Source organism: Trichogramma pretiosum, unplaced genomic scaffold, assembly GCF_000599845.2.
Source record: "Trichogramma pretiosum strain Unisexual culture from Peru unplaced genomic scaffold, Tpre_2.0 scaffold119, whole genome shotgun sequence".
In the NCBI taxonomy this organism is placed as follows: domain Eukaryota; kingdom Metazoa; phylum Arthropoda; class Insecta; order Hymenoptera; family Trichogrammatidae; genus Trichogramma; species Trichogramma pretiosum.
In genome coordinates this window covers 347363-371235 of record NW_019640845.1, presented here as the reverse complement: position 1 = coordinate 371235, position 23873 = coordinate 347363, and the positions used below count along the sequence as shown (strand labels likewise).

At 41.1% G+C, this 23873-nt stretch overlaps 3 protein-coding genes across 8 annotated transcripts in view; 2 read left to right on the top strand and 1 right to left on the bottom strand.

Moving 5' to 3' along the window:
• The first annotated feature begins 4561 nt into the window (after nt 1-4561).
• Nucleotides 4562-8887, top strand: LOC106657447 (transcription elongation factor SPT5). The gene is made up of 3 exons (XM_014378981.2): nt 4562-4706; nt 5291-6040; nt 6132-8887. Exons 2-3 carry the CDS (start codon nt 5305-5307, stop codon nt 8780-8782), a joined length of 3387 nt encoding a protein of 1128 aa, XP_014234467.2. The 5' UTR covers nt 4562-4706; nt 5291-5304; the 3' UTR covers nt 8783-8887.
• An 848-nt stretch (nt 8888-9735) lies between these two features.
• On the top strand, nt 9736-14812 carry LOC106657496 (transmembrane protein adipocyte-associated 1 homolog). 6 transcript variants are annotated; one of them, XR_001339515.2, is made up of 8 exons: nt 9737-10352; nt 11087-11304; nt 11377-11672; nt 11741-11937; nt 12010-12070; nt 12139-12325; nt 12408-13101; nt 13740-13826. XR_001339515.2 is itself a non-coding variant. In XM_014379046.2 (8 exons), the coding sequence occupies exons 2-8, from the start codon at nt 11156-11158 to the stop codon at nt 13935-13937; spliced, it is 1218 nt and encodes a 405-aa protein (XP_014234532.1). In that variant the 5' UTR covers nt 9737-10352; nt 11087-11155; the 3' UTR covers nt 13938-14812. The 6 variants fall into 6 exon arrangements, 5 of the variants coding, with proteins under 5 accessions (XP_023319342.1, XP_014234532.1, XP_014234530.1 ...); XM_014379046.2 differs by having other exon boundaries at nt 12408-12537; nt 13740-14812; XM_023463574.1 differs by lacking the exon at nt 13740-13826 and having other exon boundaries at nt 9736-10352; nt 11071-11304; nt 12408-13286.
• Nucleotides 14813-14895: 83 nt separating this feature from the next.
• The window catches only part of LOC106657418 (peroxisomal leader peptide-processing protease), a 47167-nt gene continuing 38189 nt past the window's right edge, over nt 14896-23873 (bottom strand). Inside the window, exons 2-9 of the mRNA XM_014378948.2 lie at nt 18979-19283; nt 18644-18868; nt 18353-18571; nt 18041-18240; nt 17829-17941; nt 17315-17531; nt 16376-16690; nt 14896-16298 (exon numbers count right to left, since the gene is read on the bottom strand). Of these exons, the coding sequence (XP_014234434.1) occupies nt 16210-16298; nt 16376-16690; nt 17315-17531; nt 17829-17941; nt 18041-18240; nt 18353-18571; nt 18644-18868; nt 18979-19268 (1668 nt within the window). The 5' untranslated portion in view covers nt 19269-19283 and the 3' untranslated portion in view covers nt 14896-16209. The remainder of the gene's footprint in view (nt 16299-16375; nt 16691-17314; nt 17532-17828; nt 17942-18040; nt 18241-18352; nt 18572-18643; nt 18869-18978; nt 19284-23873) is intronic.

Below are 23873 nucleotides of genomic sequence, written 5' to 3'. Positions count from 1 at the left end.
ACTTAACATAAATAGAGCAGTAGACAAATTTTTCATTCACCTGATCATTCATAGAATTTGACAATTACTGTATTCCATTTGCATTATATTAAATTTTAGTAAATACAATCAATGGTAATTTTGAATAGTTTTATTCATCGTTAAAAACCTGTATATTGAGCGTATAAAATTTTATAACAAACATTTTTGAAAAATTTGGAATACTGTAGTTATTAGACATAAGTATTTGCTCAGGTTTGATTATCTGAAGTACATACAGGTGCTTTACTGAATTAGTATTACAAGAGATCTACTGCTATTTATGAATACATAGACCACACATTTAATGCCTTTCACGAATTCCATACTTATTTCAAGAGGTTGTATTGTTTTGGACATTGTAACATCATTGGTAGTAGTCTTTATTTAAGTAGAATTTTGTAAAACTGTTTAATATAAGGAGCAGGAATGTAGAAGTACGCGGAGCAAAACATATTCTTCGGGTAACAGTATCAAGTACCAAGTGGTTTAAACTTGATTCATATGGAAGTTTTCAATTTTCATTGGCCCGGTACTAACTATAGCTTTTCCTGAAACGTCGCCTAGTATGTTGATGTTTAGGGTAGATACACACGATTCTGCTGCACAATCGATGGTTGAAATTACTAGATCTAACAACCCATTAGCAGCCTCATAAAGGACAACAATGACAGATCCAGCAACTGCTGTTGCACTAATGGCTTGAGCAATCTCCATTGCACTTTGAGCCATTGGTATCAAACACCTAAATCAATTGAAATTTTTAAAAACTTGTATATAAGTTAGAGAAATGTAGGCGTACTTATAGAAATTGGGCGGGGCAGATTCTATTCTTTAAGGCAGCGTAGATTGACTGAGTCTGGCACTCCAACGTTCGACGAAGCTGCAGACGAAGCCCAATCACACCAACCAAGTATTTAACAGCTGTCAATGAACTTAATAATTGCTTCGTTGCTTAGTTGATCTGATAATTACGTCAAAATGGTGAGACGTGTTTGAGCAAAAGATCTTGAATATGAGGACAACGACGTCGATGTGAGAGAGAGGCCACTGCTGAAATCAAGAAAGCAGAATTATAAAAGTTAGACGATGTGCCAAAGCTATTGGTTATGAGCACCTAATCGTAAAATGTCAAACTTATGAANAGAGCATCGTACACTTGATCTTCTAAGGGGAGAGGAGCAGAGGTGTATAATTATATATTTAGCTGCAGGATCTTCTGAACGCCGTAGTAAAAGTGTCACCGACCCCGATGACCTCGCTGACTCACGCGTAATGTCTGCGCCAGAGATTGCGAGCCGTTTTGGCGGACTCGACGAGGGGCCCGCCGTGGAGCGCCATATCTGCTCGAACGCCAAGCCTTCGCCCATAGCTTCGACCTATTTGTTGTCGCCATAATTGCATTCTCAGATGATCATACAGACCAGGTAGAGAATCGAGGCGATCGCTACCGATCCCAAGTGATATCTGCGAAAGACCGGCGTTAATTTCAACTCGTGGCGTTCGTTTGAAATACTTAATTTTGATGCTTGCCTAATAGCCGCGAGCGTGTAATTGGGCATTTGGCGCTTGTCCGTCGTCCAGTACCAGGTGCCGTAGACCCCGGCGACGATCAGGTTGAATATAAAGCCTGCAAGACGTTCATGAGCCAAAGCGTGTAAAACGAAGTCACGATGCCATAGGCCACGAAGAACCACATCGGAAACGCGTCCATGAGAGCCATGAACATATAAAAGCCCCCGATGACTAAGCAGCATAAGAACGCGGAGATAAGTACCGCGAAGAGGAAGAGCGACGGGAAGAACAGCACAGCTCAAGGACGAAAAAAGTACATGAGGTTGGATGTAATTTCGATGAAAAAATCGGTAAACGATTTCACTCACTTGGCGAATTCCGGTATGATTTGGCTGGCCAGCTTGTATTTGTTGATCGCATTCGAGGTCAATGCCGATAATGGCGCAAGAAGACATAAGCAGAGCACGACCAAAGGCATCCAGTGATCCCACTTCCAATATCCTTGAACGGCACACTTGTAGACGTACAAGCCGATGCCGAAAACGAGCGAGCCGAGCATCAGTCCGATCGAGGCGTATACCATGATCCGCGGCGCGACTCTCATCAGGCAGATGTACAGCGTCGACATGAGAGCGGTGAACACGAGCGAGCCCAGCGCGACCGATCTGCAAATTTTTCCAAAGATCGAGGTGGTATTTTTAATTAGTATACGACGACTCGCGCGAACGCAGTATGAAATTATTCCGTAACTCAACTGTACGTGATAGAAATTGTCTGGATATTCAATCTGGACTGCTCCCTTCGAGAGAGCTGCGCGGGAAATAGTTCACAATCGTCAGGGCATAGCTTGTGTCATGGATATGTATGGAAAAGTGATTTTTTTGTTGGCTTACTGTAAAGGGGCACACCGAGCCGACAGATGAAACATAGAACAAATATAATCAGCGAGATTACGTCGGTCACTGATCACTTCATGTTCAAAGGGCCCGTCCACGATGGATCGGGCCTCAGCTTCGGGCCTAAAATTGTGACAGAATTCGGCGTATGATCGTTCGCTGAACGTTTTTTTTTTTTTTGTATCAAAAATCTCACCAAGATCTTGATTGTTGGTCGCACGGGACATTTTTTGTCGAACACATTCGTCGATGTGCGGGAATGAATGAATTAACGTTTTCCACTGGCTCGATTTTTTCACATAAGCTCTCTACGTAATAACCGTCAATTCAATAATTATTTGAACTCTTAACCTGTGTCAAGTTTCGATTTTCGCATGGCTCGTACGGCGTACTTTTTGAAAAACAAACTAACATGTTATACAAGGCCTCTGAATTTCTGCTGGGAGATTCGTGAAAATCGTGAAAATATAATAAATGCACTGAGTGAAGCGAAAAAAGAAAGCCTTGGCTGATAATTACGGGTATCGTAGATATACGTACATGCGAATATAGTGGTTTTTTTTGTACTCCACAGCCTGGAATGACATTATGATTCTGCTAAGCGAAATCAAAATGATATTGTATTAAGGAGACCGGTGTCCAAGCCTTAAACTGCTTCTGAATATTTTTCTGAGAAGTTCAATATGGGAATATTCAATTTGTTATTCTAGAGGTTTTCAAAGAGCCTTTTACAGGAATTTCGCGAGCTAAGATTGGGCCGATTTTTCATATAGCGGTTAATCTGTCTGTCTGTCCGTCTGTCTGTATCTCTCTCTTTTTCTGACTTTGTTACTCTGGCTGAGGTCCGAATATTTTCAAACACAGAACTTACATATTGTGACGTGTATGAATATAATTTTATTTATTATTTGTGACTATTTGAATTACAATTATATGAACATGTACTTAGCTTTTGTTACTGTTTATATTACTCTTTCTGCTGCCTTTGTACTGAGAAGTAAAAGATCGTTCTGTATCGATTCTCGCCCATTGAGTTGTACCTTAGGCATATCTATTGTGTATTCGGTATTACTTAGTAGTATTAATAATAAATATTTTATTACGTATTTTGGTACATTCTAAAATATTCGAGAAGTAGGTAGATGGATCTGTAAGTTACTTGAAAAATATAAGTAAACGTATATTTTTGAGTAGTGGTCGTAAGAGCTTGTGCAATTTCTCACAGTTCCGTGATCTGGACTACTTGATGATTACCAATACTCCTTAGCTTTAAGCGTAGGCGCTTTGAAGGTTTTTTGGAATTTTTAATTTTATGTCCTATTTGTTGCCGACATTGCAAAGTTTACAAAAAGATTTTAAAAACATCCCTTTTTGACAATATCCGGTGACTTTTTAACATGATATCTTTCCATTGATTCATTTGAAAAACGCCGTATAATAATTTATTCGACTATACTATTTTAATAGTTTTAAAACTTGCTCAAACGTTTATATCACTTTAACAAATATGATCGAGTATTGGCCCAATTTGTAACAAATTTTTATAAATTCATAGAAAAATTCAAAATTGTATAATATTTTAAATTCTACAACTTTAAATGTTGTATTCTCCACGAACTTTGCATCCTTGTATCACACATGTATGTGATACTTTAATTTTATAATATATTTCAATCTGTGCTTCAAAATAAAATATGTTAAATAATTTTTCAAGATCATTATCAAACCTATTTCAAATGGAACTGACGGCTGCGAGCTGACCCACGCGAGATTTCTTAGTTATTATAACACCAGAGGTCAGCTCGCATCAGCACGGTAAGAGCCTAGCGCTCTCAAAAACAGCCAAACCAACAGTGAGCACGAAATTTAAATTTTTGTCAAGATGTAATTTAAAATTCTATTGTAAATTTTTTTTGTATTTATTTTAATAAATATGAATACCACTCTAATATTGCGTCAGCAATTATATTTTTACTTTAATAAATGCCAAAAAAAATTTTAACTTGAATCTTGACATGCATTTAAATTTCGCGCTCACTTTGGTGGGTGCTGTTTCTGAGAGCGTTGGTAAGAGTCGTCAAAAACACTCATCGACGCTACCGCTACCACTACTATACCATACCGCCTAAAGACTGCAAGTCAATTCAATAGTACAACATTCGACAGCGGAACAGTTCGTAAGAAGCCAATACCACGTCCGCACGTCGGACCCAAGTGATTTTGTGAATTAACGACGAGTGGCATTAATTTTAATATTATAGTCTATTTTGTGTAAAGGTGCGTAAGTTATATTTCATATTGGAAGTATTCGCTAGTTAGTATGGATTGAACACATTATTGAACGGTATTATAACCTACAAGCATGTTTGTACTCGACAAAAAGTTTTCACGTGCACTTGAAAATTGTTTAAGATTCAAAAGCTATAATTATCTGAAGAACATAAATGTTCTTACAGAATTTTCAAATAAACTAAAATTGAATATTATTTTAATTGCAATCAGTAAAATCTAGCAAACATGATACGGCTGTGTCAATGCACTTGAGTTCATATTTTTTTTTTTCAACGTAAGCTAAAAATAGTGTTGTTAATACCATTGGGACTGTTTATTAGCAGTTCAACATAAGCTTACGTGAGCCAATTTAAAATAACTCAACTACATTATCTTTAAAGGTTTTGTGTCAACCTATGTTACTATTTTTTCCCATCAAGAAAACCTTTGAAATAACTATTCCTTTAAAATATTAAAATTTTTATTTGATATTGTACTATGTTAACATAATCTAGTTTATTAACAAAATTAACTTCTAAATTTACTACTTGAGTCAGAATAGATTTTAATGAAATATATTCATTTCACAGCTAGAAAAATCAATATGTCTGACTCAGAAGAGAGCGTGTATTCAGAAAATGGAAGCCCGCGTCGTGCAGGTAGTGAAAGTGACAATAGATCTGTTGCATCAAGAAGTCCTGCCGGAAGCCCAACTAGATCTGCATCTAGATCACGATCACGCAGTGGCTCCAGAAGTAGAAGTCTTTCAAGATCTCGAAGTCGTTCAAAATTCAGATCCAGATCTAGATCAAGGTCTCGCTCAGCTTCCGGAGATGAAGAAGGCGAAGGTGAGGTACTTGATGAAGATATAGATGAATATGATGAAGAAGAGGAAGAAGATAATGAAGGACCAAGAAAGAAAAAAAGAAAGAAGGGTCAGGTTTATGATTTCATTATTCAAGAAGCTGAAGTTGATGACGAACCTGAAGATGATGAAGAATGGGAAGATGGAGCACAAGAAATTGGTATTGTACCAAATGAAATTGATGAACTGGGACCTACTGCTAGAGAAATTGAAGGAAGAAGAAGAGGCACAAACTTGTGGGACTCTCAAAAAGAAGATGAGATTGAAGAATATCTCAGAAACAAATATGCAAATGAATCTGCAGCAGCACATCGCTTTGGTGATGGCGGTGAGGAAATGAGTGATGAAATCACTCAGCAAACTTTATTGCCAGGAGTTAAAGATCCTAATTTATGGATGGTGAAATGTCGTATTGGAGAAGAAAGAGCAACAGCTCTGCTTCTGATGAGAAAATTTTTAACTTATCAGTTTACAAGTGAGTATATAAATTTGTACAAACTTCATGAATGTTTTAAAAGATGAGAAAAATGAGATGAAAGAGTTACTAATAACTACTTTTTTTGCAGGTGAACCTATTCAAATTAAGTCTGTAGTGGCACCAGATGGTGTAAAAGGATATGTTTACATAGAAGCTTACAAACAACCTCACGTAAAAGCTGCCATAGAAAATGTTGGAAATTTACGAATGGGGCAATGGAAACAGCAAATGGTTCCAATAAAAGAAATGACTGATGTTTTACGTGTTATAAAAGAGCAAACTGGACTTAAAGCAAAACAGTGGGTTAGGCTTAAGAGAGGCATTTACAAAGACGACATTGCCCAAATTGATTATGTGGATTTGTCTCAAAATCAAGTACATCTTAAATTACTACCGAGAATTGATTACACCAGACCCAGAGGTGCTCTAAGAACAGCTCAAAGTGAAAGTGAAGCAATGAAAAGGAAAAAGAAAAGAAGACCTGCTGCGAAACCATTTGATCCAGAAGCTATCCGATCTATCGGTGGTGAAGTTACAAGTGACGGTGATTTTTTAATTTTCGAAGGGAGCCGATACAGTCGCAAGGGATTTTTGTACAAAAATTTTACAATGAGTGCAGTGCTCACAGAAGGTATAAAACCCACTCTATCAGAACTTGAAAAGTTTGAAGAAACCCCTGAGGGTGTCGACTTAGAACTCAGTGGAGCTCCAGTTACTGGTGTATCATCTGGTAAAGATGAAGGTGCAGGAGCATCAGGTCACAGTTTCAGCGCCGGTGATAACGTCGAAGTTAAGGAGGGTGAATTGATGAATTTACAAGGTAAAGTCGTATCCGTCGATGGAAACATGATCACGGTCATGCCGAAGCATGAGGAGCTCACGGAAGCCTTGATGTTCACCGCCAATGAATTGAAAAAATACTTCACCATGGGCGATCACGTTAAAGTTGTAGCAGGTCGATACGAAGGAGACACCGGTTTAGTTCTACGCGTTGAACCAAATCGAGTCGTGCTATTTTCCGATTTGTCCATGCACGAGCTCGAGGTCTTACCCAGAGATCTTCAGCTGTGCTCCGACATGGCCACCGGCGTGGACAGTTTAGGTCAATTCCAGTGGGGCGATCTCGTACAACTAGATCCACAAACCGTCGGCGTGATCGTACGCTTGGAGCGCGAAAACTTTCACATCTTGTCGATGCACGGAAAAGTCGTCGAAGCCAGACCGCAAGGTCTTACCAAGAGAAAGGAGAACCGAAATACGGTTGCGTTGGATTCGCAACAAAACAGCATCCACAAGAAAGACATCGTCAAAGTGGTCGACGGACCCCATTCCGGGAGAGGCGGCGAAATCAAGCATCTGTACAGAAGTTTCGCGTTCCTGCACTCAAGAATGTTCATCGATAACGGTGGTATATTTGTATGTAAAACCCGGCATCTGCAACTAGCCGGCGGAGGCAAACCGAACAATGCCGTTTCCTCGGCGCCGGTCAACTCTGGCTTCATGTCACCCAGAATCACGTCGCCCATGCATCCTGCAGCTGGCGGCGGTGGATCGACTCCCGGCGCGCGCGGTAGAGGCGGCGGCGGCAGAGGCGGACGGGGTCGTGGCGGACACATCGGTGCTCGTCGCGATCGCGACCTCATCGGTTCGACCATCAAGATCACGGGTGGCCCCTACAAAGGCAACGTCGGCATCGTCAAGGATGCCACAGAGTCGACAGCTCGAGTCGAGCTTCACTCGACTTGCCAGACGATCTCTGTCGATCGTTCGCATATTGCCAATGTTGGAGTACCCACGAAGGAGGGCGGCTTCAGCAGCTACAGCCGTACCCCGTCCTACGGTGCAGGTGGACAAACGCCAATGTACTCCGGGGGCAACAAAACTCCCATGCACGGAGGAGCCACCCCTATGTACGAGACTGGCTCGCGTACACCTCATTACGGCTCGATGACGCCCTCGCACGACGACGGATCACGCACCCCCGGTCGTACCGGCGCCTGGGATCCGACCGTCACCAACACCCCGGCTCGCGGCGAGAACTTCGACAACTACAGCATGGATGATGGTGGAGCGTCACCGGGCTACGTTCCCAACTATCCGCAGTCAGGACCTTTCACACCCCAGACACCTGGAACCATGTACGGCAGTGAGCAAAGCTTCGGACCCTATCAAACTAGCCCTAGTCCTGCTGCTAGCGCCAATCCTAGCCCGAGCCCGGCAGCTTACGGCACCAGCACACCGTCACCGGCTGGAACAGGCTACACCCCCACCGGAGCGCAGTCTTATACTTCTGCCTCGCCGATGAGCTTCAGTCCAATGACACCTGGTGGAGCGGCTAGCCCGTACAATCCGCAAACGCCCGGATCCAGCATGGGCGACTCGAATCAGGCCTTTGTCTCCTACACTTCTGATTGGCCGTCGGTCGATCTCGAGGTCCGCGTGCGCGACGACTACTCTGACGAAGGATTGGCCGGACAACAGGGATACATCACTACTATAACGGACGCTATGGTGACCATGTATTTACCCTTCAAAGACAAATCCGTTAATATGTATTACGATGCAATCGAGCCTGTTGTTCCGTCGCAAAATGATCGTGTCCGAGTGATTTTGGGCGAGGATCGCGACTCGACGGGTACGCTTTTGTCCATTGATAATCAAGAAGGTGTATTCAAATCTTCCAGCGGAGAAGTTAAAATGTTGAATCTTAGATTCTTGTGTAAATTACGTTCTAAGTAAGTGTAAGACGTTCATTGTAAATTACGCGTTGTATTTTTAACATATATTTTTAACTGGCCCATAAAATGTGTATTCCAATTAAAAATGCGCATTATTCAGGTTGAATAAAAATTGTAGCATTCATTTCAGTAACACAATAATTTTTAATTTTATGGGCTAAATATATTTTTTTAATTTTATTTTTTTAATAACGATATAAGTGTATTGTATTGATCTATTTAAAAAATGTATTGTCATATTTTATCGTCATCTGGTAATTTATCGGAAATTTTTATTCGAATGAAATCACGAATTCATAACATGAAATTATGTTGATATATAGATTTTTATATAATTTTTGTAAACTCCTGTGAGAATGTATTATCGCGATAGAATCTGTAAATGGGCCTAAGATTTTTTCGTTTTAAATTAACAGCTGAAATCCGTTACAAATTGCGACAAGAGAAATAAGTGGCGATTCATCAAATATTCAAGTGAAATGATCTAGAGAATTACATATGAAATTTGTTTTCTCTAAGCAGCGCACATTCATTTCCGTAAATTTTTAATCAATTCAGCGTCCATCGCTCTACTATAAATGAATTACATCGGAACGATGTAATTGAACTATATGATTGTAAATTATACATTAAGAATAAGTAAATATAATTTTAATGAAACTTCAAATGCATAACTGTATATCTATTTATAGTTGAGAGTAGAATAAAAAAACATTTATAAAAAAAAAAAACCAAAGAAACAATATAGAAAAATAAATGTATTCCTCGTAACTCCACATGCCATCGTCCTTTATGCCCCCTAATTCGTGCGATTCATTTTTACGTAAGAAAATTTTGCTTCATTCGTAACGCACCGAATGACGACTGTCTGTGTAGCGCGTACAATACAAACAATGCGTCACGGTGCACAGTGAGGCGGGGGACAACTGCAAGTGTGTTAGGCACCACACTCGACTGCCTCTGCACTGCTCCGCACACGGACAAGGTAGTAGCCATAGCGTAGGAGAGAGAAAAACAAAAAGAAGCGAGTGCAGCTCGTATAGTCGTCCCTCTGCACTTGGTATGTCAGTTCTCCGTTTCTATTTCGGTATACATTAGTCATGCGATGCCTCGAGCACAGACCAAGATCCTGCTGCTCGTTATCGCCTTCAAATACACGCTCTGGAGCATCTACTGGTCCTACGGATCGTCGTCGTTGTCGTCGCCCAAAGAAATTCAATACAGCAGCGATAGCAGAAGCGTCGGGAATAACGACGCGCAGCAGACTGCAGAAGTGAAAGTATCGTCGCAAGTGTAAACACAAACGCTGCTGTCTAATCGGGCTGGCAGCAAATATAAATGTAAAGACGTTCAATTAAAGTACATAACGAGTTACAGAGAGAGAGAGAAAAAAAGAAGGAAAGTGTAGTCAAAGCTTTGCAGCAAGTATCGATGATTAGATGCGCGTGTCAGTGAGCAAAACGCGGACGATTCGACATAAGATTCGCAAAGGAGTCCCTGTGAATTGTGATACACGACGCATGAAGCAGGGTCGCCGACCATATCAATACATGGTCACGGGGGCATTGTAGGTTAGTTGGCAATGGTTTCTTTGTTCTGCTATAATTCTGCTCGTCTGTGACGCAGACAGTCGACCTGCACCATCTCTCTTCGAGGACGATACGACTTTTCGGCTTTTTTTTCGGGACGGCTTCCAATGACATACATTGCGAATCATAATATGCGCATGTACACTCAAATGAGCGTTTACCAGACGCTGATCGCCCCTTCGGAGTTCAGTAATGATCATGTACGCAGCGCGAGTACAACGTAATGCAACTGTAGATATCAGTGTGTGTTTATCGATTTGTTTTGTTCTGCGTGACGGATCATCCTCGCGGGCAGGCAGCAAGTGAAAGTCAATTATATTAGCAAACGAGTGACTTTTCTTTCATACATTACGTGCAATTCTCGCGATGAATCATTATACAGTTGCGCGCTAGTTTCGTTATCTTCGATTATTACAAAGACCAATGCACAAAGTCGCTTGTGTCGATGTCGTTCGAGGCTCAAGCTCGCGCATTTAATTGCGTTTGTATCCAGTGTGTTTTACGTTAATACTTATCAAAATAATCAAATCTGTATAAAAAGCGCCTGAGCCTTGAAGATACAATCGATCGAAAATAAAAATTTTTAACGATATGTCTTCAAGCTGCCTTTCTTGCGTAAGAAGCATCGTTAATTAGTGCAGATAACTTTATCCAAGTCAATGTTTATCTATGATATGAAAACAGAAAAAACTAAAAGTAGACCGCTTTCATTACAGCTTAAGTAACCGACTAAACACCATGAGCTGAACAGAAAATTTGCTTACGCATTGACTAAAATTTCCAAGATGTATGGTGATGGAGAAATGGAAGTCTCAGAAGGTTGGAGACAAGTCAGAGATATAAGTACGACAACTGATCCTAGCATTAGTTATGCAGGAGAAGATGAAGACCATTTTTGTAAACTTATACTTTATAAAGAAATAAAAGATTCCAGGTAATTTTTTTGCAGTTTTAGCATTTGAACATTGGTTTAATTATTGATTGTTAATCTTTGGTTATTTTCTAGAGTAAGAATATGGGACATTATTATATTGATACCAAATCTGCTGTTTCTACTGTTCATTGCTATCAGATTTAATCGAGCAAGACTCAAACTCAGAGCTACAAGTAGTCCAATATACTTGGCTTTTTATGGTCTAGTTATATGTAGTGTTGTAATATCGGTTATTCGATGCATAGTAGCAATGACTGTTAATGCAACTGCTAGCATTGGTGGTACTACGGACAAAGTTTTATGGGTTACAGTCAGATTTTTCCTGTTGTCGACGGAAATGAGTGTCGTCATATTTTGTCTCGCTTTTGGTAAAGTTTCATTCAAATTGATTTGGTAATGCTAAAAAAAATCACATTTATAGAAAATTTTTTTGTAGGTAATTTGGATAGTCGGTCAAGTATACGTCGAGTTCTCTTGGCAACATCTTTTATAGCATTGGTTTTTACAATAACTCAAGGAACCTTAGAATTAGTTCTCCCAGATGATACATTCCACATACCCAGTCGTGACTTATACGTATATGGTCATGGTGGAATGCTATTTTGGTTTTGTAGCAGCATTGTTTTTTCTATGGTGAGAATCATTAACAAAAGATAGAAACATTAAATTGCTAATTTTTATATCATAAATTAATTTTTTTTACAGATATATTTGTTTATTTTAATACTACCATACACTAGATTAAGGGAACGACTCACACTTCCTAGTTAGTATAAAATATCTAATAATTTTGATTTAGTTATGATGTTTTTTTGAAATGTAATGCAATTTCAGATCGAAAGGGGTTTTACGTTTACATCGGTCTGCTAGCTGCTCTTGATCTTATTCAATCTATAGGAGCAGGTTTGCTGAATTACACTCAAAATCCAGCTGGTTTGTGTGTCGTGGATTTAACAGCTGCTGTGTACCTGACTCTTTTCATTCCTCTTGTCTGCCACACGTTCCTATCTGAGTTTTTTGGGTATTTAAATGTTCACGTTAAATCAATTTTTGCTGCTCAATAGAAAATTGTGAATAATTTTGAAAAAATGTTCATTTTCCAGAGTGACGCATCCAACTCTAATGTTTTCATACAAGCCTCAAATGGATGACGCGATGGAGGAGGACACAGTTTCATTGCCGCACCAGCAGAGCTTCTCGTCCCTCAAAACTGACAGCGACTACATATACCAGGTCCATACTCCATCTTTTCATGTGCCACTGTTTCAATCACAACGTATGCCCAACATCGGCACCAAGTTTCCGACTAATAAATTAAGAAATAGCTCTTCTCACTCGATACTTTTTTACCACGATTATAGTGCGAAGCGAGGATTTCGCGCGCGCCTACGTCCCAGTAGTGCTAGTGGTCAGACAAGCGCGCCAGACCTCAGTCGCCTTCGTAATGCCAGTGACGATGAACTCGCGAGTGCATCGAAATTGTTACTCTCGCCTGTTGCAGTCAACAAATATGTGTTAGAGTCTCGTGATGATCGTAGCAAACATAATGTATATCCTGACGGCAATCAGAGCGATAGCAATTTAGAAACTAGCAAGCGTGTAGCTGAGATCGATGTCGAGGTGCTTACCATGTCAAAGAGATTTGGGGATACTGCTTCTGAGTCATCATCTCAGAGTGAGACTTTGTAGAGCTTTTAATGATCTGTGACAAATTGAGTTTATACTATACTTTTATTCCTCGTCTAATGGTGCTAACTTTAAAGTACTATCAATAATAGTACTTAGTTTTGTACATTGGTTAGTTATTTATAAAATTCTTAATTTCTTCAAAATATCATAAATATATTTTAACTTCAAAGCTTTAATAGAGAAATAAGAACTAATGGGTAAAACTTATTGTAACTGCCATTCGAAAGAATAATTCTATAAGAAAGAGCGCGAATTTTTGTATTTAATTAAACCAAATTAGCTTATTTAAGCGATATGATTATAATTTTTAATACGTGATTTTGTACAGACAGTCAAGCGTATAAAAGGAGAACAAAAATTTGTAAAATGTTTATACAGTTGGACTTGTTGGACGGTTTTTATACTTACGACAAGACTATCGAAGCCACACTTGCCCCTTTCAATTTTTCAAGAAAATTGTATATACTTTATTGATCTCAACATTTTATTAAAAAAATCATTATTATTTAAGTCAAAGGAACTCGTTTTATTTATTCGAAACTCAATGAATCATGCAGTTGTAAGTGTAACAATCATTTGAAAAAAAAAAATTTTTTTGTTACTGACTATAGAATTAGTTACACTCTCAAACTGTAAGTCCTTTACTTAGCATTCTCCCCGTGAAAGAAAAAGACTGATACATGGACGAAAAAAAAATCAATACTACAGCTCTGATCGATTTCTTAATTGCATATGTACATTTACAGAACCACAGCGTGTACGATTCGACACAGTTCGACATTAATTCACAGCCGATGAATCCACTGTACGCAGCGTCGCTCCAGAGCCCCGACAGCATAACCGGCTACAGCATCGACAGTATTCCCGGCATGGCTGGTGGCAATGCTATGACTCAGGACTCCCATCATCAGTCGGCCAAAGATCCGAACGGTTATCAACAGTAAAATTATCTGCAATGACGAATGCATAGTCCGCAACAATGATGACTGTGGCGGTTTTGCTGAAAATGATAATGACTTTGCAATTAATCTCCACGCCATTATTTTCTCGCGAAGCTATTGCTCGAGAAATAAAAAAGGATTTTAGATAAATTGATTGACCGGCCAAAACTAACTTTTTGAGATATTCGTCAATGCCTAAATGTGTACATTGTATGAAATAGGTCACTCTTGATTCAAGTAAATGTCAATTTAGTTTTATTTCAATCGTTGCATGTAGCAAGATTGTAAAACTATATAGTATTGAAACAAACCAAACGAACAAAGACAGAATTAGTTAACGAATAAAAAGAATTAATTTTCGAACCCTCCGATTTTCGGAAAGTCAATTCGTTGCTTTTAAAATCACAAATGTATGAACTTTGAGCATTCATCATTATGGGTAAAACATGTAAATTTGTTGATTTTAATTATTACTGTAAGCGTGAAATCTGGTACATTAGTTTAAATAATGGTTTTACGCAGTAATGTTTATAGCTAGTTATTGAAAAATTGACAATTAAAATTAGCTTAATCATATGCACGGCATTCATTGTTTGCATAATTTTTTTATTAGAAACGTACAAAATGATGAGATTTTAAAAATCCAAACAAGATTCTGTTTCAAACAAATCTATTGCATAAGTATTTTTCAATTTATAAACAAATAACTATTTTCTATCAATAGTGCAATTGTATATGTAATTTATAACGATAATAGATTTTACATTAAGGTGAATGATCTTATTTTAAGTCTTAAAATAATAGTTATAGAATAAAATCGACTGATTGCTGTGAAAAAATGAAATTTTACACATTAAAAACAACTATTTTATCGAAAATAACTTGACATTTGTATATTTCTACTAAACTTGTTACTTACAGTTTTATGCTCATGCAATAGTAAATTAATCTTAGAACTATATTTTTGTGACCTAAATTGATTTTTATTAAATACATCATACATTTATTTCAACTTAAATGTCACATAAATGTCTCAAGATTCAGATGCCGTCCTCAAGGTGCGATGTAAAATGTCTCTATCACTTTTTACCCTTTCTTCACTTAAACTTGGTTCGTTGAAAAATGACACATGTAACCAAATATTACATTCAAAATATCGGCACTAGAGCAAATTTTGTAAATAATTTAAACGGCTTATAAAAAAGTATGTCATTGATATTGTTATTCTTTCATCTGGAATGTTCCATACACGTACACTAAGCCTATCTCTAGGGCCTATTCACTTAAAATCTTAATATTTAATTGCAAGCTATGAAATATGCTTATAAAATTATATTTAGTGTCAATTTCACGGAAAATGTATTGAACTACTACGACTTGAATGATAAGATAGATCAATGTTTGAATCTATTTTAGGAAAAGAGTTATTCAATTTGTGTGAAGTATAACATTCCATATTTGACTATTGTTTAGTTCTACCAAAAATTGGTAAAAAATAAAATTTCGAACTAAAATTTCTAAAACCGAAAGTTCATCGATTTTTAATCAATTTGTTAGTGAATTATAAACCAATCTACACAAGTGTGAATTAATATATTTGTTGACTTCCAGCTTTATCAAAACTGGTTTTTGACATGAAATTAAAAGTTATTTGTAATAAAAAGATAGTGATAATATGCTTGATGATTCTTTTCTATAATTTACTCTCAAATGAGTCATTTTGAACTTTTCTTTACTAACATTTTGATTAATTCGATAGGTGTGATAAAATCTCAACTCAGGAAACGATCAAAGAGTGATTCACAATTCCTTAAAAAAAAGTTTAAATTAAAAATAGCTTAATTATACAATTTAAAAGTCTAATTATACCAAAAAGTTCTGTTAAGAAATGACGAAGTCAAAAATGAACATTTTATCAAACGATACAGCGGAATTAATTTAAATTAAAACACTGTCAACGTGGTTAAATTTAATACAGACAAATTATCCATCGATAATTTTTTTTCTCAAAAAATAAATCAATAAATAAAAAAAACAGTCATTAAAATGTAAGCATACGAATAGTATGTAATTTTCTATTTTTGTAGAAACGGTTGTATTTGAAATAAAAGAGGAAAAAATTCATAAAAAAAGTTATTTTCATCTTACACATATTTGGACGTAGCTGTCACATTCAGCCATGAGTAAATTAAAAATCTCTTTGAAGTACCACACCAAAATAGAGTAATCAACAAAACCTACAATATACTCCATACCCATGATTATTTATGAAAGTCTAAATCTTAGATCTAGGCGTCAAGTATAAACTCCAGGTTTCCTTGGCACCAGGATCATTAGTCGAAAGCTCCTCCAAGTGCCGGACATCTGAAACGAAAAAAAAAAATATAACACGTAGAAAAACAAAACAGGGTCTGTCGGATACCCCCCGTCGAGGCACGAACCTTCGGTCTCTATGTAACGTCGCAGGGGCTCTCTGAAGGCCTCGACCGGCACGGCCATGTTGAATCGCGGATAGAGCCGCCTGGCGCTGGGATCGCCGCTGGCCGTCACGGCGTTGGACACGACGATGCCGACGATCTCGGGCGGCGCGAGACTACCGCCGCCACAGGCGAGCACGGGGCCGCCGCTGCTGCCGCTCTGCACGCAGCAGGTCGTCTGCAGGATCGCCGGCTCGGAGCGCGACACTGTACCCAGGCTGCAGCTGGCCGACAGCTCCGAGCCGAAGAACGGATATCCCGCCGCAAGCACCGACGCGCCTGCACGCAGTTAACGATTGCTCCTACATTTTCCTATCTCATTTTGTTTGTGTTTTTTTTTTCGCCTCTTTTTCATTATCTCTCAAGTGCGGACGATGGCGAAACTATGTCGGGTCAATTAAGTTTGCCTCTCTCTCTCTCTCACTCGCATCAATTGTTGCGTTACTCGCGCGAGCGCACACGACACATTGCATAGCGACATTGATCAATTGTCTTGACAATTGTCATAGTGTGTATCGTAAGTAATTCATATACAATCTCGTTAAGGCGCAGCGTGCGACAGTAGCTGTACTCTGGCTTTTCTTCTAATTTTTCATTTTTTATTTTTATATTTTTTTTCAACGCTGGAAGAGCAAACGATCGCGTAAACGTGACCTTCCTTAGCTTTCTATCGAGTCGATTCTCTATGACAATCGTTATATACGGACTTTCATTTTCGCTCGACCTCGTTCGTCCATCAAGCGGATCGTCGTCATCGCGATCGCGCGACGAGAGATAGAGAGAGAGAGAAAATACTCTAATGAAAAATCGTTAAACGACACGCGACTCGCAAACGTTCGCCTTTCATCCTTATAGACGATGAAAATGTATTGAAAAAAAGAAAGACAAAGCCATATGACGTACCTTTTTTGGTCAGTCCACGGGCCATGCGTAGCGCCTTGAGATCCAATTGCGCGGGCTCGAGTTTCAGCACGGCCAAATCGTAGGGCTGCCCGTCTCTCGTCCTGTAAATGACTTTGGCTGTGAGGCCGCCACCGTCGTCGCCGTCGATGCTCCAGCTGGCATCGTCGCTGTCCTCGGTCTCGCCGACTCGAGCTATTTTAACTCGTCCGCCGCTCGCCTTGATTGATCAGGACAATGTGCGTAACGCACCGAAAATCCGCGTTGATTATTCTCTGACTCACGTAACATTTATAAAGCGTATAAAATATTTTTAACAAAAATTTCTCGCCGATAAGGAAGATGAATCAGCCTCTTTCTCTTTTTTTCATTCTCTCACACAAGTATGTGTCGTTTTTTTTTTTTTGCTTTTTTCTTATTATAAACTCGAGAATATTAATGTTATATAACATTTCGAGGATATAGACGTCGATTTTTTCTTGGTCTTCGCTCTTTCGATGACAAATTATGTACATACCTCGCGAACGACGTGGGAACAGGTGATGATCGTGCCGCTCGGCACGTCGAGGACTACACCGGTGCCCCAATTGGGTCCGCATTTCACCACGACCAGGCTGCGATCCAGCATCTCTATGTGTACACATTTTTGGCGCGAAAAGCAAAATCGCATTGTTATCATTAGCGTCGGGAGAAATATGCGAGGACGTAACGTGGAACGCTGATAATTACCGGGCAGAAGTGCACTCGAGCTGGCCCATTTGTTTTCTCGCGCGAGCAGCAACGACGACGAAGACGATGCGCCGAGCTCGACGCTGGCGTGGACGGCCAGGCAGGCGCGCAAATTAGCGGCGAAAGTGAAGTCGACCCATTCGCCGCGACACCAGCTCAGCGGCGCTATTACCATGCCGCACAGTCGACGTTTCTTTTTCCTGCGCGCGATCGTAGGAGTTTTTGTTACATCGCAATATTTGTATGCCGTTGCTTTTTTTTTTAGAGAAAGAGAGAAGGGAAAAAAGATAGAGAGAAAAAAAGTACACTCACGACTGGAGAGCGTAGACGGGCGCACCCTCGGAGCCGGGCACGGCCATAGCGTCGGTGACGAGCAGACAGTCGCACTCGCCGACGGCGTTGCTCAGTATGCCCCTCGACACGGAGCCGAGAAAGGTCGGATTGCCGAAGGGCGTCGACTCGATTTCCAGCGGGTCGCCTCGGCACGGCAGCGCCGGCACGCCCGGCTCGAAATTCTCCCAGTAGAATCGGCTGCGGATGTAATTTACATAATGTATCATGTACGCGATAGAATTGAGAGGCACTAGTTGAACGACGTTGTACCTCAAGGCAGCGTCGGAACCGACGACCGAGTCCCTCTGCTCGTCCGAGTCCATTCTCAAGAGCAAAAACAACGAAAGCATCGATCGGATGCTGCCGCTGCCGCTCGACGACTTAGCGAAATTCCAGGAGAAAAGCAGATCGCCGCCGAAGCTCTCGCGCAGCAGCGGACATCTCCAGGCGGACTCGAGCTTACAGCTTGCCTCGTCCTCTCGAACATCTCCTTCGCTGCAAGATTATAAAGCGTATAACGAATAAAATCGCGAGAAAACCGGAGTATTAAATATCTTCCTCCGACGCTCGTTTATTTCTCTTTTATTTCTGTCCCCTCGTCGTACCTCGATCGGACGTGCACCGCGAATCGAAGATAATCCTGCAGATGGTCGGGCAGCCGCGCGATCGAGCCGTCCGCGGCGACCTCGTTGTCGAAAAAATCCCCCAGCTCGTCGTCGACGTCTCTGTCTCGGCGGGCCTCGCGGACGCGCAGATACGGCGCGAGCAGCGATCCGTGGCTCAGGATCCAGCCGTCGTTCAAGAGCACGCCCGAGGCGCCGTGGGCCGGATGACTCCTGCTCACGATCGCCACGCAGCGACCCGCGGACTTCGGCCGTCTCTTCGAGTCGCGCATCGTGCGGTTCTGTTCCTGAAACAGCGTAAATCGACAATTCCGATGAGAAAATAGCGCAGACAGTTGGCTCTTTGATGGCGAACGTTGTACATCTATTTTTCGACGCCAACGGGTTCTCGTATTATCCGCACGCGCTACCCTTTAACCGCGTGTGTGCCATTATGCGAGCATAAAAATAGCCCGTCGCGCTGCGTAAACAAAACCAAATTGAAGGGCTGGCGTCGTCGCATCGTTACTTTCTCAATTGTGCACGGTGGGTCGTGGAAGATGATGGTCGACTTTTCCTCCCCCCCCCGAGCCTCTTCTAATTTGCCGATTGAAGAGAGCTCTTTTTTATTCGTCTCGTGCGCGGCTCCATGTATTCACGCGTCGCGTGTTTTTAGATCTGCTGCTGCTGCTGCTGTTGATGACGCACGTCAGAAGGAGAAAAAAACTATGTGTGTGTTTATACGAATACGAATGTCATTTATCAATGAGGTAGAGCCGCGGCCAGAAAACAGATCGTCCGTATGACTGGATTGTAATATTTATACGTTGCGCAGGCTTACACGATCTAGCTCGTTACGATTCAAAGACCTAGTGTAGAAATATATATCATGAATTTTCAACGACGTTTCATTAATTACATATAGTCGCAAAAAGTCGCGCGATTTGGAACGCAGGCACACACGCACACACACACGCGCACATGAACGCGATAAAGACGGAGTCATGTAATATACGAAGCATCGATACAGACTCTGTATACGTTTATTAACTCTTCGGCGATCGGCATCAATTTCTGCTCGGATATATAAATCGGCGAATCAATATACGCTACATCGAAGTATCGTTCGGCTGCGCTCGTTGAAATACGCGCGCTCGATTCGTTATACATTATTACTTCTTCTGCTTTTTTGTCGTCGTTCCTCGTCCGCGCGCGCGCGCGCTAATAGCTGCACGCTCGCGAGTCTTCTCGTCCTATTAAAAATAGTTTTTCGAGTCGCGTTGCATATAGTTACATCTGCGTATCAAGATAATTGACGCAACGCCGCGCACAGGTGCGTTACGAGCATGATTTCGGACGAGCGGCGAAAGATATCGAGACAGAAACAAAAAATGGTGAATTGTCAATTTTTTATTTCGTTCACTCGTATTACGTGTCGTATCGTAACGGCCGATTCGTATGGAGATAGAAAAAAAAAATTATCCGAGTATATGCCTATCATGTAATACGTTTGAGCATCGTCAACAACAAAAAATGTACACAAATTTACGTGCGCGGCCTACAATGTTTTATAATAATTTTGGGATGGTATTCGGGCCTCGAGAGCAAGAGTAAAGCGAGGTGTGAATTCTTGTATAATTTCGCTCGTACGATAATTAGAAAAAATTAGAAAAAGTCCATTACGTAAAATAGGGTAGTCGTAGCGAGCGCGAGATTATAGAGAGAAGAGAGAGAGAGAGAGAGTTAGAGAAAAAGAGGAAAGCCTGCACGGAGATTTCAATTGGCAACGCGCGCGCATGCGGCGGTCCGAAAAATGCACTTAACGAGACACACTTATCGCTCTTACAATTTTCAATAAGCCGCATATATAAATATATGGATAGCGCGCGTACGTAGCCGAGGTTTACGTACAATATGTATACACGAGAAAGAGAGAGAGAGAAAAGAAGAAGAAGACCGATCGAAAGAAAAACGTAAAATGAAAAATGAAAAAAGAAAGGAAAATCTCATGAATTCCCGAAGGTTCTCTCGGCTTTGCGCGAAGAATACATCGACGCATTGAGTTGGCGAGCGCGAATATACTCTACGCGCGCTTACATATATAATACATACATACATACATACATGTATATATCGCCAAAGACCAGTTGTGTGCTATAATGTCATGCAATTACGCTCCGATAAAACGCGCGCTCTTCTCTCTCTTTCTCGTTGCTCCTCTCGTCGTCGCTCTAGTGAAATATATAAAAAAAAAAAAAAAAAAAGAAAAGGAAAAAAGGAAAAATATCGCCAACGAGTTTGTACTAATCTTCAGCGCGAGATGAGCAATTTAAGCACGCACGCTCGAGCGCGAGTGCAGTTCCTCGCGCGCAGAGTATATATAGATATAGGCGATATGTATATTCATTGCCGCGGCAGCAGCCAGCGAGCAATGAAAGATCGAGAACGTATATATCGGTGCGCTATATACACAGGCCGTTGGACTAGTTTTGTCCATTTGTCTCTTTTTTTTCTTCTTTTCCTTCTTCTTCGTCTTCTTTATATTATACACACGAGAAAGAGAGAGAGAGAGAGAGAGATCTTTGCGTCGTCGTTCGCATAGTCGTTATAATACTTCGGAGCTTCTCTCTCTCTCTGTATATAATAGCTCATGATGCATACAGCACAACGTCGTTGGCAGACCGCGTGGCACCGAGCGCGAGAAAGAGAGAGAGAGAGAGAGAGAGACAGGCAGACTGGCTGAGAACGAGCGAGTGAGAGAACGTATTTCTCGGTTGATCGAAGTCTCGAGGCACGTTCGTCGTCTCACGCTCGCGGGGCTTGCCGATTTCATTATTTTTATCGACTTTAAACTCGCTCTACAAGACCTGACGCGCGTACGCGTATTCGCCTCGTTCGTACTATAGTTATATAGTATATTTTATGAATAGCTCGTTACGATTACGCACAGCGATGCCGTACAGTATCATCCAGAGCTGCTCCGTTTATACTTTTCGTAAAGTATTTTTTTTTCGTGATAAAAATAATGATCGTTTCGCAAATGATGATCGACTTGTATACCTAATGCAGTACGACTCCGTTTTCGAGAGGGCTGGCATCGAGGCTGCATCAATTGCCCTGGGCCGATCCGACTCGTGAGTGACTCAAGTAGTAAGGCGGAACTTTGGTCAGACGCAACGCGCGTCTTCGTGCGTCGATGTATATTTATACCGCGGACATCTGGATCGGCTCCAAATCGTCCTTAGCGCGTGAAAATTCATTCGATTGATACGGCCTTGTGCGCTTATTCTCCTATTTTTTATACACGCGTAATAATGGTGGGACCACCCGTGACGATTGTGTCCCGGCGCGAGCGCGCGATCTCCCGGATGCCGCGCTAAAAATGTACTCGTATTATATATATACCTTCTTTCCGCGCAGCGTCGCGACACGTGTCCTTATGATTATCGAGTTGTCGAGGAAAAAAAAAAATAATAAAGTAGAAAGTAAAAAAAGAAAAAGAAAAAAACCGTCGATGCAAACTGCACGGCAGACGATACGTGGCAACGATTATAATATTTACTCGTTGTGTACCTTTTTGTCGTGCTGCTTATATATTATATATATATATACGCATCGAGAAAAGCCGCGCGAGTGTGAAACGTGATTACGGCGCGGCCGCGCGCACTGGCATACATAATATTATACGTAGAGTACGGCGACTCTCGAGCTCTTCGCGGGATTTAAACGAGATCCGCGCGAAGCGAACGCGCTGCAACAACAGCAACAAAAAATTATCATCTTTGTCGTTCTTGAGCTGGCTCAAGGGCGCATCCGAAAAAGTGATATACGATCCGGAGTACGTGTGTACGTGCGTATTTGTGTATAAATACATAGCTATCGCGCGCGAAAACGAGCTACGTACACGCGAGCAGTTCGCTCCGAGTCGTCGTCGTCGTCGTCGTCGCCGATTGATAAGCTTAAATAGAAGAAAACTAGCTCTCTCACTCTCTTATGCCGCGCAATAGATCTTCGCGAGTAATAACGAGAATGAGCGAAAAAAAAATAGTCAGTCGGAGAAGGAGAAGTAGACGATCGAGCAGCTCATCTTGCGCTGCTGCGCTGGTATATTATAAATTTACATGCCGCGCGTAGTTGCTCGCACGATATTGGCAGCGCATCGCGGTTAAGTAGTTGGTAGCTTCGTTTTCGACTTTTGCACGCGCGCGTGCGGATGATCGTCAATAAATCAATCGCCAATAAAAGGGCCCCGCGCGGGCTTTATATCGCCCTTTTTTCGTATTATTCAGGGTTATAAAACTTCGAATGCTGCCGCTGATTTTGCTCGCGCATCCACCATCATCACCATTATCAGCCAATGACTCACGCGCATAATATCTCTCTCTCTCTCTCCCGCGTGCATCGGCTACTGCTACGATTTTTCTCTCTCTCCTTTTTTCATCGTCCTCCTTCGTGGTCTTCTTGTTCTCTTGGCATATAACGCATGCGATATAATAGGAGCTAGCTCGAGCGATCGAAAGAGTTGCGCTCATCCATCGCAAGAAATCACACACTAGCACGCAGAGGATCGCGTACGCGAGGGAATGCCAAAGAGTAGAATATAAAATGCCGCCGTCGTCGTCGTCATCGCTCCTTCTCCTTCTCCTCCTGCTCCTCCTCTTCGCCTCGAGGCACAACAAGTAAGAGAGACAGAGTGAGCATCAAACAAACGAACGAACGAACGGAAAAAAGGAATAAGAAAAAATCAGCAACGATAAAAAAAAATTAAATAAACCGAAGAGAGAGAGAGAGAGAAAAGTCTGCGCTTGTGTACGCGGCCGAAGGCAGACAGCGCGGCGCGCGGCATCGCGAGCACGCGAGACATACTGGCGACTCTTTACGCACTATATATGCAGCGC

Coding starts and splice junctions, on each gene's coding strand:
- LOC106657447 (XM_014378981.2), top strand. CDS start 5,305: ATGTCTGACTCAGAAGAGAGCGTGTATTCAGAAAATGGAAGCCCGCGT. Junction 6,041..6,131: donor TTTAACTTATCAGTTTACAA/GTGAGTATATAA, acceptor CTTTTTTTGCAG/GTGAACCTATTCAAATTAAG.
- LOC106657496 (XM_023463574.1), top strand. CDS start 11,156: ATGTATGGTGATGGAGAAATGGAAGTCTCAGAAGGTTGGAGACAAGTC. Junction 11,305..11,376: donor AAAGAAATAAAAGATTCCAG/GTAATTTTTTTG, acceptor GTTATTTTCTAG/AGTAAGAATATGGGACATTA. Junction 11,938..12,009: donor GCAGCATTGTTTTTTCTATG/GTGAGAATCATT, acceptor TTTTTTTTACAG/ATATATTTGTTTATTTTAAT.